This window comes from Vitis riparia, chromosome 8, assembly GCF_004353265.1.
Source record: "Vitis riparia cultivar Riparia Gloire de Montpellier isolate 1030 chromosome 8, EGFV_Vit.rip_1.0, whole genome shotgun sequence".
Classification (NCBI taxonomy): Eukaryota; Viridiplantae; Streptophyta; class Magnoliopsida; order Vitales; family Vitaceae; genus Vitis; species Vitis riparia.
The window spans coordinates 19,360,440-19,379,098 of NC_048438.1; the positions used below are offsets into that span (position 1 = coordinate 19,360,440).

The 18,659-nt window shown below is 36.2% G+C and overlaps 2 protein-coding genes across 4 annotated transcripts in view; one reads left to right on the top strand and one right to left on the bottom strand.

Annotated features, from left to right (window-relative positions):
* Positions 1-1,468: 1,468 nt before the first annotated feature.
* Positions 1,469-13,464, bottom strand: LOC117920166 (protein SMG7-like). 3 transcript variants are annotated; one of them, XM_034837542.1, is made up of 8 exons: positions 13,324-13,464; positions 10,283-10,396; positions 5,760-6,365; positions 5,499-5,621; positions 5,068-5,297; positions 3,069-4,979; positions 2,753-2,886; positions 1,469-2,034 (listed from the first exon to the last, which is right to left on the bottom strand). In XM_034837542.1, the coding sequence occupies exons 2-6, from the start codon at positions 10,352-10,354 to the stop codon at positions 3,089-3,091; spliced, it is 2,922 nt and encodes a 973-aa protein (XP_034693433.1). In that variant the 5' UTR covers positions 10,355-10,396; positions 13,324-13,464; the 3' UTR covers positions 1,469-2,034; positions 2,753-2,886; positions 3,069-3,088. The 3 variants fall into 3 exon arrangements, with proteins under 3 accessions (XP_034693433.1, XP_034693432.1, XP_034693431.1); XM_034837541.1 differs by having other exon boundaries at positions 10,283-10,423; XM_034837540.1 differs by having other exon boundaries at positions 10,283-10,434.
* A 3,207-nt stretch (positions 13,465-16,671) lies between these two features.
* LOC117920766 (ferredoxin-dependent glutamate synthase, chloroplastic) overlaps positions 16,672-18,659 on the top strand; it is a 58,180-nt gene continuing 56,192 nt past the window's right edge. Inside the window, exon 1 of the mRNA XM_034838378.1 lies at positions 16,672-17,080. Within this exon, the coding sequence (XP_034694269.1) occupies positions 16,784-17,080 (297 nt within the window). The 5' untranslated portion in view covers positions 16,672-16,783. The remainder of the gene's footprint in view (positions 17,081-18,659) is intronic.

Here is an 18,659-nt window from a genome sequence, read left to right on the forward strand (position 1 = left end):
ATAGAGAGCTAAGTTTGGATAAAAGAAGAAAAGTAGAATCCCAATGGGCAGCTCCGGCTTGGTGTGTAGAAGAGACCATCAAAATGATGGTTGATAAATTGCTTCAAAATTTGAACCTTTTCCCCACTGCACTCCCACTCAAAGCATGTGACACAACCAAGAGACGAGACTGTCAAATTGTTATCACTTAAGCATCTTAAACATCAAGTAAAGAAGCTGACACTGGTGGATTTTACATTATTTTGGGTATCATCTAGAGTGGTTGAATTAGATTACCAACTGCAGAGCATGATTACCATCCTATATAATGTATCTCATGCGTCCCCTGCTTTTTCCGTTACTGAAACCGTCTGTCTGCAGATTGCAGGCCAAAATCTGAGATTTGATAGGCCGGTTCTTTATCATTGGTCAACCGTCATTCTGTCCTATTCCTATTGAATTTAAAGTTAATAACCATTTGAGGATATTACATAAGATTCCTACTTCAATACCAAATCCTGTGCTTGGAGGCCCCACGTCCAGTCCTATTACGCTCAAGGCTAAGAGTCGAGTGAGTAGGAGTCTTTTGGCAGTCGGTTTAAGAAACGCATCCAGCTTAAAAAGTGATTTATATTTGATAAAATTAATGGAACATTTTTAGAATTTAAAAAATTCTTTTATAATGTTAAAAAACACTTATAGTGTTTTCTAAAATACATTTTATAAATGATTCCTTTAAAAACACGAATAAAAATTAAAAATACTTCAGAACCCACTCTAAAGGATATTTTGCAACGTTTACTTGAAACATTTTAATAATTTTTTTTTTTTTTTTTTTTTTTTAATTCTTTAGAAAGCAATATAAATGGTTTTCCTAAAGCACAAAAGTATCCTATGGCTTCAGCACAAAATGCAATACAAGGAAATGAAACTTGACTTAATAGCATATCAATTTTATAAAATATAATCTAAAATCTAATCCAATCAATTAAAAAATTAAAATTTCAAATATTTAAGAGAAACATTTAATAAAAAAATAATAAAACTATATAAATTTGAATATATAATTAAAAATTTCAATAATAAAAATGTTTAAAAATGAAAAGTAAAGTAGCACAAGCGCATGTCTTGGTAAGCAAGGCCCCATAAGAGTGATTACTAGGCACGCTCTAAGCACGCCTTTTAAAACTATGGCTAGAATTGCTTTCCAACACTATGGGGCATAATGATTAATGATTTGATTCGTACCCTGCCACATATGAAAACTATCTTTTCTATGTCCTTCAAGACGGCTCCATATTTTGAAATGGCCTGCCATGACCATAATATGTAATAAATCTATTGATTAAGAAAAAGCACTCATTTGAAACAACTAGGTGACCCAATAAAGTGGCATCCCACCGCTAGGAAAGGGGCCTCTCAAAAATACTGGAGCAAAAAACAGACCCCTCGACTAAGCAGCTGCAAAGAAAAATATACACGCAACATATACCAATCCAAAACACAGGCAATGCAAGTTAATTAAAATAGAAGCTCTAAGTCTGACCCTGAGGTCAACTGTTCAACACAAAATAAACGTGCATATCATGTGGAGTCAACACAAGAAACATAATGACATTATTAATACGGATTAAACCAGTAACCATATAAGTCGAAATACCCCAATGCATCTCTACTCGCAGGCTTTATTATTATCTAACGTGCTTGTTCCCACTTCACAATATCCAAACATTTGCCCAGAACATTTTTCCATAACCATTTTAAGATTTGATCCCTTGAGAAAGTTTTAGGCAGCTAAAATAACCTGCCCAAACATCTACCTTACGATATTCACATGCCTGCTGCTTCTCATCGCAATGATCCTCAGTCAAGTAAGAACAGCAAGCACTTCATTCCATGTGAATTCCAATACTGGCACAACCCATGCAATATATTTGCAACAATATATGGCAAACTTATCCAACCAGGTAAGACACTTTTCATTCAGGCATTTCCCATTTCCCACCCTTTTCCTTCCATAATCTCCATTCACCAGTCTGGAAAGCTCAGCACATGCTGTATAGACAAAATGAAAAACTTATTTAGCATTGAAGAAATTCATCAATACTGAATATAAAGAAATGACAATGGCACAACTGACAGTGGACCCAAATATGTAACTTCGGATACTGATTGCCCCAATCATAAACAGCTCATATTTTTATTGCATCTTAATTAATCATTGAATGCAGTTCCAACTTCAACACTATAAAATTAGCACATAAATTAACTGACACTTTTGGCACAGAGAAATATATCCATGCTTATTTAGACTTCCAAAATTCCTGTATAACCTAATTGCAACAAGTAAAACATTTTCTAAATACTACTCTTCATCAATCCTGTGCTGAGTTCATCTGTCTTTGACGAATTATCACAGCACTATAGCAAAAAATCTGTCACACCAAAATCAAGATGATAATCCATCCTCTTACTTTTAGAAGACAAATAAAATAGTAAAAATCATCACAGGCATAAAAGTCAATATGGGGTGGGTTGGGGGGGAACATCAAACAATTAGGATCACTGATAAGGACATGCACCCTCTCAATGAAAAAATTAAATTAAAAAAAAAAAAAAAACTGCACTGGCATGAATCTGAGTTGCAAAACTACCAATGGATACAACACATGTTTATGCATTTATATTAACCAAGAGCTTGAGGTAGCTGGACAGATAAATAGATTGAAAAAAAAAAAAAAAAACAAGGGAACACAGAGTGTAAGTGACAGACCTGTTAGCAAGCAAGCGCCCGCAACACTCCAAGAACATGCATGGTCCAACAGAAACTTAACAAGACTAGCAGGACTGCAAAGCGGAGGCTGAACTTGGTTGCACCAAGCTACAGGATGCTCACACCAATAGAGCCTTTACAAAACAATAGACAGTAATTAGAAAATCTTGATTAAGGGAAAAAGTACACAATAAAAATGCAATAAGCAGAATCATTTTCACACAAGTCAATCACTACCACCAATTAGACAAGTAAGAAGCAAATAACAGCATTGATGATAAAATCAGAAGGGCAAGAGTATAACCAAGACTCTTACCATCTACACATGTAATGACCTCACACAAAGAATTGGCCTCCCCATAGAGACTGTCCTTGGTGCTGTTCTGGTGGTGCAATAGACTGTTGATTTCCCTTCTGAAGTTGCAGCTGCAGATTCTCGGGAAAGTGGTAATTCTGCCAGCTTTTCTGGTTTTCCATTTGCACTTGAAAAGTAGGAACTTGTTTTCCAGGAAATGGAAAGTTTTGAGTCCCATTCAAGCTGTTAATCTTACTTCCATTTTGGTATGCTTGTGCTGAGTGGTTGATGGAATGGCTGAACCCAATGCCTTGTGTCGAGGATGGCAGCTGATATCCATCAAGCCAGCTATAATCATCCACCACCAGATTTTCATTCTTCAAATTTAAACCAGAGAAGGGCTCCTCCACATTTTTGGGAGGAACAGGGCTAAATCCAGGTGGAGGGCCAGAATGCCTAACAGGTCGGCTCACTGGATTCTTTCTCGAAATTGCTGATGAGGCTGATGAGGGCTTCATTGATAGACCGTCAGAACTGGCTCCTGACAACATAATTGAATCAAACTTGGATGGAATTACAGTTTCAGGGACCTGACCGGGATATATATTGTGAGCACTGATATTGACAGACTGTGGAAAAGGAAGTGAGGGTTTAGCAGCCCTTAAACCTCCTAAACTTTCTTGTAGCTCAGTGTTCATAGAAAGCCCATTCTCCATGAAGCTCAAACCATTCAACCCATTAGTAATAGAAGTTTGTTGCTCCACCAGCCACTTTGATGTGGTTGGTTGCAATGTTTGCAAATGTTGGTGGAAACCATCAGCAAGAGTAGTAAGAGGCCTGGACCCATTCTGCAAATAGAGACCATCATATGGGGCCGAAACAGATGCAATAGGACTTCCCAAGTCAACCTTGCGGGCATCAACACCAGTCCCAAAAGCCTCATGAGAAGTTACCTTTGGAGCAATGACATCAACAAACTTGTCAGCAGCTGATGGTTTGAAGACAATTTCCTCATCCTCTTCTTCTCCTTCCAGGTATAATTGTGGCTTCTGCTGCAAAGTTCTTGAGTTCATATTTTTCTCTTCTGGATGTTCTTGCCCCGCACCATTTACTGCAAGTACTTCAAAAGAACCACTGAATGCAAAGTCACTGGCCATTTCAGGATCAACTCCAATAGAAAATTTCTTCAACTTTGGATCAAAATATATTCCCTGTTGCCCAATCCTAACAATGTTTATAAGAGACTTTCCCGCCGCAATAATCCTCTCAACACGAGCATTTTTATCCTTATTGCCACCGTCACTTCCAAAAGACTGCTTTCTTGAATAATCAAGAATGAGTTGTGCAGGCAGAAGTGGCAAGAATCCTCTTAATTCAAAGTCCTCCCACAATGCAAGCCGGTTGGCAGTCTCACCTTCCTCATACTTACTCATATTGAAGAAACAAATTTGATCCTGATCCTCATTACTGGACGTGAACCCACTCGACAGGAGATTGTTCAAGAACGAAATACAATGGTTCCAAAAGAATGTTCTAGCAGTAGCTTGTTTCTCCTCCACTTCATTCCCAACTGCAATATCTGGATGACAGGCTAACCACTCCAAAAACACAAGCACACCAGGCAATAGGAAGCTAGCACAAGGATCATGCAACTGTAGGCACCTCTCAAGAATGCAACCCATAAACTCAAAGATAACAGTAAATATATTCTGAAGTAGAACTGAACGTTGTAAGATTTCTGCATAGGACTGATTTTCAGTTTCCCTATTCACATTGTGAACTGCGAATATCAGAATGGCTATAAGTCTGACAGTCATAAGTCTATTTTCAGCAGCACCAGAACCAAAATTGTGCTCCTCTTCAGGTCCAGAAGATAGAATCTCTAGAAGATTGCCTTTAGCCATGGAGTAAACTTCTTCAAATGTTTCCAAGCTGGAGAAAGATGGACAGTAGAAAAGAGTTACTTCATAATGAAAGGGAGTGTTGTACACCTGCCTAATCTAATGTTATAATGAAATACCTTGTGCGTGTGAAAAGGATGCCATTTAGTCGGACAAATCGGATCCGGAATGCCTTAAAAGTTTCACGTACAATGGATGCTCTTTCCTTGACACTACTTACTTCTTTTTTATTATTTTTCAAGGGTGTCCTTGCTTCAGCTTTTCCCCTTCCTTTCCCATTCATTCGCACTGGTGCAATCACTGAAGATGCTTTGGCATCTCCAAGCAGCTGGGAATAACTCTGACGGTTCTGCCAAAAACAAATATAGGTAAATGGTAAACTTGACATGTATGTCGTCTGAAAACCACACCTTTTGCACCATCATGTTCCTTTCTTGAGACTAACATAAATTGCAACACAGAAAACTGTCTAGCTAACTTATTTTGATAATGAATCTAACAGTTTGCACAGACAAATATTATTAAAATAATAGCATGTGTGTAAGCATACCTTCTCAAATGCAATAGTCAAGTTTTCTCTTGCAGTTGAGAAAGGATTATCAACTGCCAGACTCCGAAAATAGCGGTAAACAGTCACCAATTCATCACCCGAATAGGAAGCCAATATAGCAAGCTGAGAACAAGGTGATGATAAGTCTATGGAAAAGATTCATGACCATAAGATTATCAAATATGAAGAAATGAAATATGTATAGCAAGCAACAAAATGAATAGAGTGAAAGCACGATAGCAATGTAATAAAAAGAAAAACCTGATGATGTGGGTTGCCACTTGAAGGCCAGAGTGAAGAAGCTTCCATATAATAACTAGATGCTGCTGCATAGTCTCTAGCTTTAGAATCACCATCACCATATAAACCTTTATAACGCGCAAGGTCACCCAGGTAAATCAGACAACGGTGGCAGGAAATCATGCCTTTCTTTATGTCAGCAGATTTATTCCCATCTTTAGACATGACAATCTGATTGTCCTTATCTTCGGAGAAATAACCCAGAGGTAGACCATACTTTGCTCTAATCTTCAACATTAGATCATGGTAAAATCCAGTTGCTTCAGAAAGAAAGGTTTTGAATTGAGCACGAATTTTTCCAATTCGATCAGGTCGTGCAGAACCCTTCAAACTCTGAGAAGTGTTTGAAGCTGATGAAGCCAGAGCAGCACTCAAGTGTGCTCGTAGCTCCTCAATTCGCCTGTAATGCAACTGCCACAAAGCATACTCTATTTCATGCTGTTCAGAGAAAGCATTGTCTTCAAGAATAATTGCTTCATAGTTCTCTTGCATCTGTTGCCATGCATTGGGATCAAAGGAAATTCTTGCTTGGGCAGACCTCCGGCGCTTACTCTCCAACTCTACATTCTATAATAAAAGGCAAATGTCAATAAACTGAGGACCATTTTTTCTTTCAGCAAGAACTGGGGATCAAATTATTGAATTATATTTAGCAATTACTAGCCCAACATAACAGGTTCCTGATTAGAAATCCAATAATAGAGAGCATATGAAACTGGTATAATATACATGTTTTCTAATGCTTCTGTTATTTTTTCCTTCCCCACATCAGAGGTTTTGTATAAAAAAGAGCCTCCACATCTTCCTAGACAATCCCCCACAAAAAAAGAAAAATGAAAAGTCACATTTTTTAGTCTGCTTTCAGAAACATTTTTGTTCTAATGAAAGTACAATATCACAAGCTGAAATTTAAAATGCTTCTTCACTGCATGGCATATTGACTTTTCATACTCTAAAGTAGACACAAACAAATTGTTTTTTTTTTTTTAAGAAGTGTTTAAAAATAGAGAATTCTGAGATCGCATGAAAACATATCATAACAAAGACCAGAACAAAAAATATTGGAGTTTCCAGAAATTAAATAGCTAAGCATTTCTGCCCAGCTCAGTAGTACTTAGTTAGACAAATAACTCCTAGCACAAAGACCAAAAGTTCAACAGTTAGTTAACAATACACATGCAGTGTGTAGATAACAAAAATAACATGCTAGGATAATTTCAGCAAATATTGCCACGAAAAAATATCCGAAGAACTAAATTAAAAGAACATCAAGTAAAAATCTGTTCCATGAATGAGATATAAAGATAAGACAGTTTTTTTGTGTATGTTTTCTCAATATGTCCTTATCATTCAACAGGATGATGTTACTGAAGGAGGAGGAGGATGCATATCAAAAGAATGGAACAATATAAGCTATTACTGTTATGTTAAAACTTAAAACATATGCTTAAGTTCATAATTCTCAATAAAATTCCTTAATAATGATTAATCAATGACTAATGAGGAGTTTTGTCACTTGAGAAAATTACATTCCAACTTTTTTTTTTTGGACAAGTAAATAGAGAGAATATATTAAAAGCCAACGAGACACAACAAAGTACTCAGACTTTGCCATCTGATAACATTTCAGATTCTTCTGTGTTAGTTTCTCAAACTAACTCTCGAGGAGGACGCAGTGGTAACCGAGGTAGAGGCCAACGTCCTCATTGCACCTATTGCAATAAGCTTGGCCACACTCGTGATCGGTGTTATCAGTTACATGGGCGGCCTCCCCGCAACACACAAAGTATACAATAAAGGCTAGTAGGTTAGCAATAGAGAAAAGAAATGCAAAAACCATCCACCCCCACAACAAACAGAACCCCACATCCTAAAAAACCACTAAGGAAGAGAAAACACCCATAAGCAATTCCCTAAAAACCAGAAGCACAACTGCAGAAAGAAAAAACATCCACACAACATAAGATATTAAACCCCATTGCTCCTACGCTTTCCCTTAACCAAAAAGGGAGAGCTACTATAATTAACTGAGCATTCCAATTTAGAAATTTCTCTCTCAACACGAGATGACGAAAATGCTTTCCTCTTTCCCCCTGAGATTTTCACCCCACACTCTTTTCTAGCCTCCATTTTCCCGAGGAGGGAGGTAATTTCCTTCTTGAATCCCGCCACATGCATCCCCAAAAAACTACTAAACTAGGCAAACTTACAGGGAAGGCTTTCGAAAAATACTATCTCCCCTACCAAATCACGATTGGTCTCCAAGAGCCTAAAATCCTCCACATCCTCAGCCCTAACCGCTAAATCCCTTCCCAAAATACCCTTTTCTGCACTTCCTATTAGGTCCCATAACCTTCCATCTTGGAGCAACATCCTTAGAGGCTGAGAACCGGAACACAAGGAGGACTCAACCTTAGACAAGCGAGCAATTGCACTACCACAAAAGGGCAAATCAACTGGAGTGTAAGGAAGAGAATAAGGGAATGATGAAGGCCTTCCTTCAAAATCAGTAGCTTCATCCATCAAGGCTTCGTCGACTCCCGAGACCCTCACCTATGGACCTTGAGACACCGCCTTTAGAAAGGGATCAAAGAACTCCAAAGGATTAGCAATGAACCCCCTCTTTTCCTTTTTTACTAGAATCACTCGAAAAGCCCACTTGGGACCTTTGTACCCATATTTTCCAAAGGGGTGGAGGTTAGATCTTTGGGACGCCCCAATGGTAAGCTCAAAAGACCTGGTCCACCAAGGCAACCTTTAGATGAGCCAAATCCCCTCACAATGGGTCGTCCCAAGAAGATGTTAGGGCCCCTTTCACCAACTTATCTTTTTGGAACAAGTGACCCGCCAACCCACTAGGGGGCCCAAGAAGCCCACCTAAGGGGCTTTTGACCCTGTTTGAAAAAACTGACAACCCACAAACGTGCGCAGAGAGGCCAGGCTCGACACCTGACACTTGCACCACCTCTCCAACACGTTTCCTCCCTTCCTGCTCCACGCTTCACATGCCCTCCCTTCCTTTCATTCCTGACTATAGGAAAACTGCACCTCCCCTTGGAAACCACCCTTGACAGTCATGGCAATACCTCCTACCATAAATGGACGGCAAAAACGACTTTTCTATCTACCACAAACAATTGGCTTGGGATCTTCCTCCCATTATATTGAACTCGTGATCTAGCCCATTTCAGATAACACTTACTCCTCTGTATCCATGTCTACCGCAACAAATCCTCCACGAGCCTCGCCCAACCTCTTGAAAAAAGCTTTTCCCCACGGATGCACTAGTAGTTCCAAAACCCTCACCCACGCTGGCATTTTCTCTTAAACAGCCAACCTTTGGCCTCCACCCTCCAATTGCATTTTTCTTGCCTCAACCAGAATAGGCCCCAAAAGCAAGACCCTTTTAGCTTCAAAAAAATCTTCAAACTCAAATAAAATGAGAGATTCTCCCAACAAACACAAATTTAACTCCCCTTTCAATCCCCAAGCCTACCTAGCCCAAGAATACAACGATTTTAAAACCAGCAGATGACTCAAGGAGCATCCCATCTCCCCACCAAACACTTCTTGAGAGTCTAAATTGCTCAAAACCTCCTTTGTCTTGATCTCAATCCACATTGCCTCCCCCACCTCCCCTTACTTCTTTTCAACAACTTTGCAAAAGAGGCCAGGTTTAAAATAACATCTCCTCCATTTTTTACTTTTTCCTCCCGAAACTTGACAAACTCCTTAAGAACCTTCAAAGACCACCCAAAAGCAATCCCAATGCTCCTAAGCTTGGATGCAAGGATCTTCCAATCCCCTAGGAACTCCTTTTTACCCTCCGGAAAAACTAAGGAGAATCTTTTCTCCTTTTTGTTCAAAGCTGAGGAAAGCAAAAATCTTCCAACTTTATTGTTGTGTAGCTCAAGTTTGGAGACCGTTCCTCCTTTCTTCCACACCCTTCCAAAAAAATCACAAAACTTCCCATTACAACAAATTTCCACCCACTCTAAAAGCCCAACAAGACCCCTCTCATCGAACTTAATCCAAGAGGAAAACCCTTTGCCCCTCTCCAATATCTTCCCTACCTCCTTACCTTTTACTATATCTAGCGAGATTTCAAAGGTTTTCAACTCCACTACAAACCAACAAGAACCTCTCCAAGAGAGCTCAAATCAGCATTTTCCTCCATTGCTTAGACGTAACAATCTTACCAAAACCAGCAATGCTCCTCCATTGTTTCACCGGTTGGCCAACTAAGACTGGTAGAATTTTCCATTTCCTTAGAAATGTTGTTGAAGTAGAAGAAAAGTAGAAAAGACAGCAAGAATGTTAGCAAAGGCAGGAGCCTCGACTGCAGAGGATACATTCCACCCAATTAACCAGTTATATCTCAAATATATTACTAATTATACATCAAAACCAAATAGAACTAATAAATTGCACAACATTATTGAAGCACAGAATCCTCAAAATTCAAATAAAACCAAAGGATATACCTTGTTGAAAAGACGTTGAACACGCTCCCTTGATTGAATATCCAAATTGTTATCCATCGGAATAGTCATCATCCATCAAAAGTGTGCCACAAACTTCAAATCCAAATGTTGCAGCTTCAGTAGGAACAAAAAACATTTAATCTGCAAAGAAACTACATGCATACATAACAGTTTGATAAAAAATGATATCTAGAACAAAGAAAAAAAAAGCAAGACAAAAAAAATCATATCTATAACAAAGACAAATAAAGCAAGAAAAAAATAAATATAAAATGGATGGACAAACAGCATTTCTATCTTGCTAAGCAGCTATTGCCAAATAATATATGTAAAAAAGGCAGATCAAAATTATGGAACAAAAATATCGATCTGATGTCGAAAAAGTTACTGAAAAGAATTATCATTGCCACTGGAAGAGTCAGAAATGTAGGGCAAAGGGGCCAAAATTGAAAAAAAATTGTTTAGGGTGGCGGGGGGGTACAATCTGTCTTCAAGGTGCAAATTTGGCTCCATGGTTAAGCCTTTTTTACCTTTAAATTTGTCCTCGTAGCTTAATGACTTAGTGGAAACTTAGTTTTTCAGGGGGGCACTTGGCCCCCGGGCATATGCTGGCTCCACCAGTGATCATTGCTCTATGGATTGGCATCAATTTGTGCTGTCTACCAAATTTGCAACTTCTTTTTACCTAAAAAAATCTTGTACCATGTGTTTATTCCCATAAATTCAGTGTTCATCTAAATCAAATTACGTTGCTCAGCAGTTTCCTTTTGTGTAAAACACAAACCAACTTAAACAGTAAGAGGTCTATATAAATGTTAAAGCTAGGGGCCTTGTGACAACAAACAGTAAGTTTCCAAATACAGCTTTAGAAATTGCGAGGAAATTTCACCATCATTTAGACTCACATTACATATTGACATGTTAACATCATAGTTTTAAAGGCGCAAGGTGCACCTAAGTTGCAAAAGTATCTTATAGCCTAGGCACAAGGCGCAACACAAAGTGTGCACCTGAGTGAAGTGAAACCGGACCTAGTATGCATATCAATTTTATAAAATATGATCCAAATTCCAATCCAATCAAAAAAAAATTTATGATTTCAAACATTTAAAAGAAGCATTAAAAAAAAAGTAATAAAATTATATAAATTTCAATATACAATTAGAAATTTCAAGGATAAAAGTGTTTAAAAATGAAAAGTAAAGTAGACAAGGCGCGCCTCTTCAACAAGGTGCATGTCTTAGCAAGCAAGGCGCTATAGCTAGGGAGTGTTTGTACCTTGAGCCTAGGCGCGCTTTAAGCATGCTATTTAAAACTATGATTAACATGATTTAGATGCATAGAAATTATGCAAAGATAATACATACAAACATCATGCTTTGTCAAATTACCGCCACACAACCAACTTTTTTCCCCATCTAATGCATGGGACAGATTTGAAGTTAAGCTAGTCTACTAAATCCATGTAGTTCATATGGATGCTGAACCAAAGATTAAGTTTTAACCAGCAGGTGGTAATCAATATACAGGTCACGAGAAAACAATAATTAACATATTAAAGCATATTTCTTCTTTTTGTTATTAAGTTTTGAACAGCAGGTGGAGATCAATAGAAGGGATAAGTCTCACAGGCAAAACAATAAATAACTTTATCAAAACATATTTCTTCTTTCCATTTTCAGTAAATTGCACATAAGAGCCCCTTTTTTCCACTCAAGAGGACTTAGTTAAAACTCTCATAAAAATGAAACCTGACCTAGGTAATATAAAATATCTTCCCTGCCAAAAATTGCATCAAATGGGCTACGAGAATCTAAACCCTGATGCAAACTTCCCATGATCATCCAATACCCATTATTTCTTATTTTCTTTTTCATTAATTTCTCTATTTCTAAACAGAATTAAAAAAAAAAAGTATTTGATTTATAACTGGATTTTATTTTTTTTTAGTTATGGTACACCCCACCCAAATCAGCATAGTTTTTTGTTTTACACCTCATAACTCTTCCTCAGTCAAGCTTGGGCAGAATAGTAGAGCAAGTACAATTATTAGTAGCATGGCAAAAAATGTTGGAGTTACCCTTTCTATCTAGTAAAAAAACGTGATGTTAAGAAAAGATCTTTTGCAGGAAGGTTGACTATCCCAGTGTGGATGATCATCCTCTTGGACCAGCTATGGATCATCATTTTGGTAAGCTATTGTCTCACCAATTAGCTAATCAGTCGGGCGGATTCCTCCTTTTGCACCTCAGCCAGCGGGGTATTAGCAGCCATTTCCAGCTGTTGTTCCCCTCTCAAGGACAGGTTCTTACACAGTACTTACCTTCCTGCAGATCAAGAATTCTCACTATTTCTTAGATTCATGGACCCAATTCACTTCAGTGGGATTTTTCATTGAAATGTTTTGATATATGGGATGAATTTTTTAATTTGTTACTTGCTTTGTTACTGTGAGTAGATTTCCATATGCATAAAAGACCATTTTTGCCGACAACAACAGTTTCCTTTTCCTATTGGGCTATGTTTGCAGAAAGAAAGGCAATCTGATCCACATTCAAATCAGAGGCTTTCCGAGACAAACACTGCAAAATTTCTATAAATTCAAATTCAAAGCCTTATGGGGTTGGATCAAAACAATCCCAAACAAACCGAACAACACCATATGATAGGTCATATACATGCACGCATCCATCCATGAACATATAGACGCATGCATTCATGCACATACATGTATAGGGATTGAAGCAAACGAGGCAATTATAAAAACCAACATCAGAACAAGATGGTATCGCCAAAACCCTAATCAAGGAATCCGTCAATTCAGATGATTCAACGATCTTCCCAACTTCGAATCGGAACAATAAATTAAAAACTTACCAAAAACAATAAGAAAACTGGATACAAAATTGACCGATCGACAAAAAATAAAAACCCTAATTGTAGGATTTGATCAGTTTAATGCACTGAGCATATACAGACTAGATATAATATTCCAAAAAATGAAAACGAAAAGAAAAACTATAATAGAGAGAGAGATTTACCTTTGTGGGATAGGATCTGCAGAGATCGCCAAGACCGGAGAACGAATCGGTACCGATGCCGGAGGCTGAATGGGTTTTTATGGGTTTGGTCGACGCGGCTCTGACCCCAGGACTCCTTGCCTATATTTAAACCTTCCCTTTCTTTGCTTTCTCGTCTATTAATTTCGGCCCAAGTCTATGAAAAAGAAAAACCTAGAAGTAGGTTTTATTTAAATATTAAAATAAATAAAAATATTTTTTAAAATAATAAATGTGCTCAAAGAACCCTTTGTTATTTTATTCCTCAGTCACAATTTTGTGAATTTACAAAAAAAGGATTTAAAAAAAACTTTTTAAAATTGGTGATATTGACATAATTACCCTTCTAAACTCATGGATAGAATTTAATTTATTTTCTTTATGAATTTTAATTAAATATTTTCAAATACGAATCAATTTTATTCCAATTTTTGGAAAAAAAGAAGAAGGTTTTATCTCGCTTTTGACGATGACAGGTGATATAGAGATGATATGACGTGGAATGTTTTTCACGGCCATCAATGAGGTGGGCTTCATGGGCCTGTGTCGTGCATGGTTTTGTCTCTGTGGGCCCTCACGGCCCTACATGTGTATATATATTCCCTTCGCAGACTTCCAAGCCCATTTAACTTTGGGCCCACCAAATTAGACCAACCAAGCGGACCGTATGTCAACCCAAAAGAGGCCGTCTGTACAGCAGCTAATAAATATAATATCACGATATTGTTTACTTAGCAATATGATATCGTAAATTTTTAATATTTTAATCATTAATATTATTAACAATATAAATAGAAATTATACTTTTTGATAAAATAAATGTTTGTTGCAGAACTTGAAATGTTTTTAATTTACATTTTTGATGATTTTAAATATGTTTTAAAAATAATTTTTGTATATAATATCTTATTTTAAATTATTTTTCATATTTCTATAACTATTTTTAAAAATTCACCATAAAACAAATAAAAAAAATGGAATTTTACATTTTATAGAATATAAAACTATTTTTCATTTTATAAATATATAATATAACATGATTTTCTTTTTGTTTTTCTCCTGTGATTTACTTTTGGAACAATTACAAACAAAACAAGAATTATGATCTTATTTGATAATTGTTTTTTAAAACGGTTTTTTAAAATTATTATTTGATATTTTATAAAATAAAAAATTTGTTTAAAAACATTATAAATTTTTTTAAAATTTATCTTTATATTTTAATATGTTTTAAAAATTAATTTTATATCAAATGTTTCATTTTTAATAATTCTTCATGCTTTTATAACTATTTTTTAAAAAATATTCTCAAAAAACTAAGTAAAAATAATAAAAAATAACTAAAATATGTTTTTTTAAATACTATATTTTGTGGTTTAATAATAATAAAAAATAAAAATAGGTTATAGTTATGAAACATATTTTCTTTTTTTTGGTTATAAATAACAAAAAACTGTCAAAACCGTCATAAAAAAAAGTTGCCAAATTAACTTTATATCATTATTTTTTATTAAAATATCTTACACCCAAAGGGGTTAAAAGTGCTTAAAAAAACAGTTTCTAATTATTTAACCTATATTTAAAAAAAAATAATCAAAAAATATTATCAGTTACCAAATAGACTACATATTACTATTTTTTATTAAATTATCTTACACCCAAATGGGTTAAAAGTAGATGGGAAAAGGAACGTTGCTTTTTCTATTTTATTGTAACCTCTGAGAAAGGATTTGTGGATGAAGGTTATGTGGTACTGATAATTGCTAAGGTTTAGGAGAGAAGTCTGAATAAGAAAAAAAAAAAACGTGATCCACCCAAAAGGGCAATAGATAGCAAATGGTGGGGCGTACTCTTTCCAATCCTTTAATAGATGGTAGGTCGGCTTTTAGGAGGTTCCAAAAGCCAGAATTGAAAACGACTGGAGGCCACCCCCGCATCACCTTTGAAGTGAAATTCTCCCACAGCACTAGTAGGGAGTTGCCAGGATGACTTCCATGTCATTTGGAATTGGTTACCGCATTCGTGGCACAGTTTGGATGAATTAGCGATGAACGGTTAAGATGCAACTTTAATGGTGTGCCACATTTTATTGCGTACGAAAACAATACCGAAATCCGACCACTTTCTGCCGGTATCTATGTCTGTCCCACAACCGTAAAGAGACAGACAATTCGTCATGTGACTACCAAACACACGTTTCCATCCCAAAGGAACCGGTTGTTACCAGTCATTGCCAAACGCCACCCGTTAGATGACTCAGCACGTTACTGGCAAATGGCGGTAGGTCAAGCCTAAGATACCAAATCACGACCTTTCTCTCTACCTTTTGCTTAGGTGGACAAAGAGGTCAACGAATCTCTCATAAATCGAATAAACTGGAATCCCACAGTTTATTACATGAGTTTTGCAAATCTGCAATGATTGGATTCGATTTTTCACTTTATTCAAACTAATATAAATATTAAAATAATTTATTTTTGGATAAAATCTTACTATTTATGGGCAAAATAATCGAAAATTTTTATGCACTCCTTATTACACGTGGAAATCATAAAAATAAATAATTAACATAATAAAATAATAAAAACTCTGACACCATCGGAAATCGAAAATTTTTAAGCACTCCTTATGACACGTGAAAATGATAAAAAAAGATAAATAACATAACTAAATTAATTTAAAATTCAAAAAAGTAATAAATACATATATATATATATATATATATATATATATATATATATATATATATATATACACACTAATTTAATACTCCTTATGACCGTGGAAATAATAAAAAATGATAAATAATATAATTAAATAAATTTAAAATACAAAAAAGTAATAAATATATATGTATACTAATATTAATATTAAAATAATTTAATTACAGATTATCACGACAACATTTAAAATAACAAAAACTCAATTTGACACGTCAATTTCTCTTCAAGAAAAATTCAATGATATCAATATTAGGACGGTTTTATTGACCATTTGAGCATGCTGATGAGAATCATCAAATGATAACGACGCACATTATTTTTTCCAAAAAACGGGGGTTCGGCTATGCGGAATACGTGAAGTCCACCGTCCACTTAGGATCGATGTTAAAAACTTTCAATACATAAAGATCATCACGTGGCAAGTCCATCACCGCAAGATTAAGATAACACCATTTGGTACCGCAAATCATAGAACGAGGGATGCCCCGACTCATATCCGAACGGTCACATTTCGTAGGTGTAGGAAAAAAGGGTGCACCACGATACAAGAGGATTGGGATTTTGGTCTGTACATCAATCAAAGAAGAAGAAGTAGACGCGAGAGAGGCGGGTGGTTCCGAGCCCCTCGCTCTTTTATCTTCACATCCATTTTCTTCCTTCTCCACACGATCCTCTTATTCTATTTCTCTCTCCGGGTTGTTCTCTCTCCAGAATCAGCCATGTCTCTCCACTCTTTCTCTCCCACTTCTCAGCTTCTTCACTCCAATGCCTTTCCCGCCGCTCAATCTCCGCCGCCAACTTCAGTTTTTGCCACGAACAAGGGCATCATTCTCGCTGATTTTGTTGGGCTGTACTGTAAATCGCGGCGTGCGCGCCCGAGAATAGGAGTCTCCGGCCACCGGAGATTTCACAAATTCTCGGCCGGTAAGTTTGGTACGATCAACGCGGTTCTGGATCTTGATCGTATCAAGAACGCGGCGGAGCAATCGAGTTCACGCTCCGATTCAAAACCCAAGGTGTGTGAGTCGCGGTCGGCATTTTTTGGAGTAGTTTTCTTGCTTCCTTGAGTTTACTTTTTGAAAGCAATAAAAGTTGTTTCAAAATCGTAACCGAATACTATATTTAAGCCCAGTTCCAACCGGTTCTTGATTGTATTTAAGAGTAATTTTCGTGTTTGATTATAGAATATAACACTTTAGGTTAAAGACATTAAAATGTTTAAAACTCAGAAAGCGGGTTCCACTGGGATGTTCTTGAGCTTAAAAGGATTTCATGGCGCTTCACTAAAAGTTGCCAATGTGCCAAACGGACCCTCAGCGTTAAGAAAAGCGTGAAGTTTTCTATTTATGCTATGCGTGTGCGTGTGCGTGCGTGCTTGAAATTTTAACTTTATAACTAAATTTTCTGTCATTTTTTTATGGTCCTGATCCATATTACTTTCGATTTTGTAGCTAAATTTGAATTTCGAATTAGCAACTCCAATAATTTGAAATGGATGGTCCTTAACATGTGGACAATCAGGTGTTGGGTATTTCTTGAATTTGGATAGTCTTATTTCCACTTTCAATAAGATAAAAAATCAAGATCAAGATTGTATATTGTATTGTTATGACTGATTTTGCTTTACTTATGTATTGAAATGACTATTTGAACTCTAAGGTCCTCAACGTGTAGTAAACAGCCTGTTATGTCTGTTTCTTGGATGTAACGGACTAGATTCCAACTAACATAAAAGGTGAAAATAATATGCTATCTAATTCTAAGTTTTGAAATTTTAGTGCCTTGCTAATTTTGTTTGTTATTTTATGGTTCTAATTCAAATGCCTTTTGATCTTATAGCAGATTTTGGCTTTTGTATTAGTAACATTAGTATTTTAGATAGATCCTTAAACATAGTGAACAATCAGGTGTTGGGTAATTTTAGAACATAGATGGACTAGATTCCAATTACAATCAAAGGTCAAAATGGTGTGCTATTTAGTTTTGGACTTTAAAATTTTAGCATTGTGACAATTTTTTCTTTGCTATTTTTATGGTTTTAATTTAAATGGCTTTTGAAATTTTAGCAGATTTTGAAATTTCTGTTAGCAATTTTGATAAGGTCCTTAATATGCAGTGAACAATAGGGTATTGGTTGTTTCTTGAATGTCAATGGACTAGATTCTGATGAAGATAAAGGTTCAAATAATATGCCATTCAATTCTGAGCTTGGATCTTTTAGTTTTATCATTAATTTTTAACTCCATTATTTTTATTGTTTGTATCCAAATGGCTTTTGAATTTGCAGCAGATTTTGAATTTTTGATTAGCTACTTTGATAACTTAAGCTTTTTGGCAGTATATCCTTAACATGTAGTAAACGATTGTTGGGTGTGTCTTTAATTTAGTGGGACTAACTTCTGATGAAGATAAAAGGTTAAACTACTACACTATTCAATTCTGGGTTTGTAAGTTAATGCACTTTCAGGTCCATAAAGGAATCTATGGGCGATTTAAGTGGGGTGTTTGACTGCACCCAAGTGCTGCTACTGAAATTTAACATGGTTGAAGAATCTGTCCTACTAAAGAGAGGACAGCCATTCCTGCAATATTTTC

What these genes read in the sequence shown, in the direction of transcription:
- LOC117920166 (XM_034837542.1), bottom strand. Translation starts at nt 10,354, where the DNA reads ATGATGACTATTCCGATGGATAACAATTTGGATATTCAATCAAGGGAG. An exon ending in TGACTATTGCATTTGAGAAG is followed by an intron (nt 5,298 to 5,498) that starts GTATGCTTACAC and finishes TGTTTTTGGCAG; the next exon opens with AACCGTCAGAGTTATTCCCA. An exon ending in ATCCTTTTCACACGCACAAG is followed by an intron (nt 4,980 to 5,067) that starts GTATTTCATTAT and finishes ATCTTTCTCCAG; the next exon opens with CTTGGAAACATTTGAAGAAG.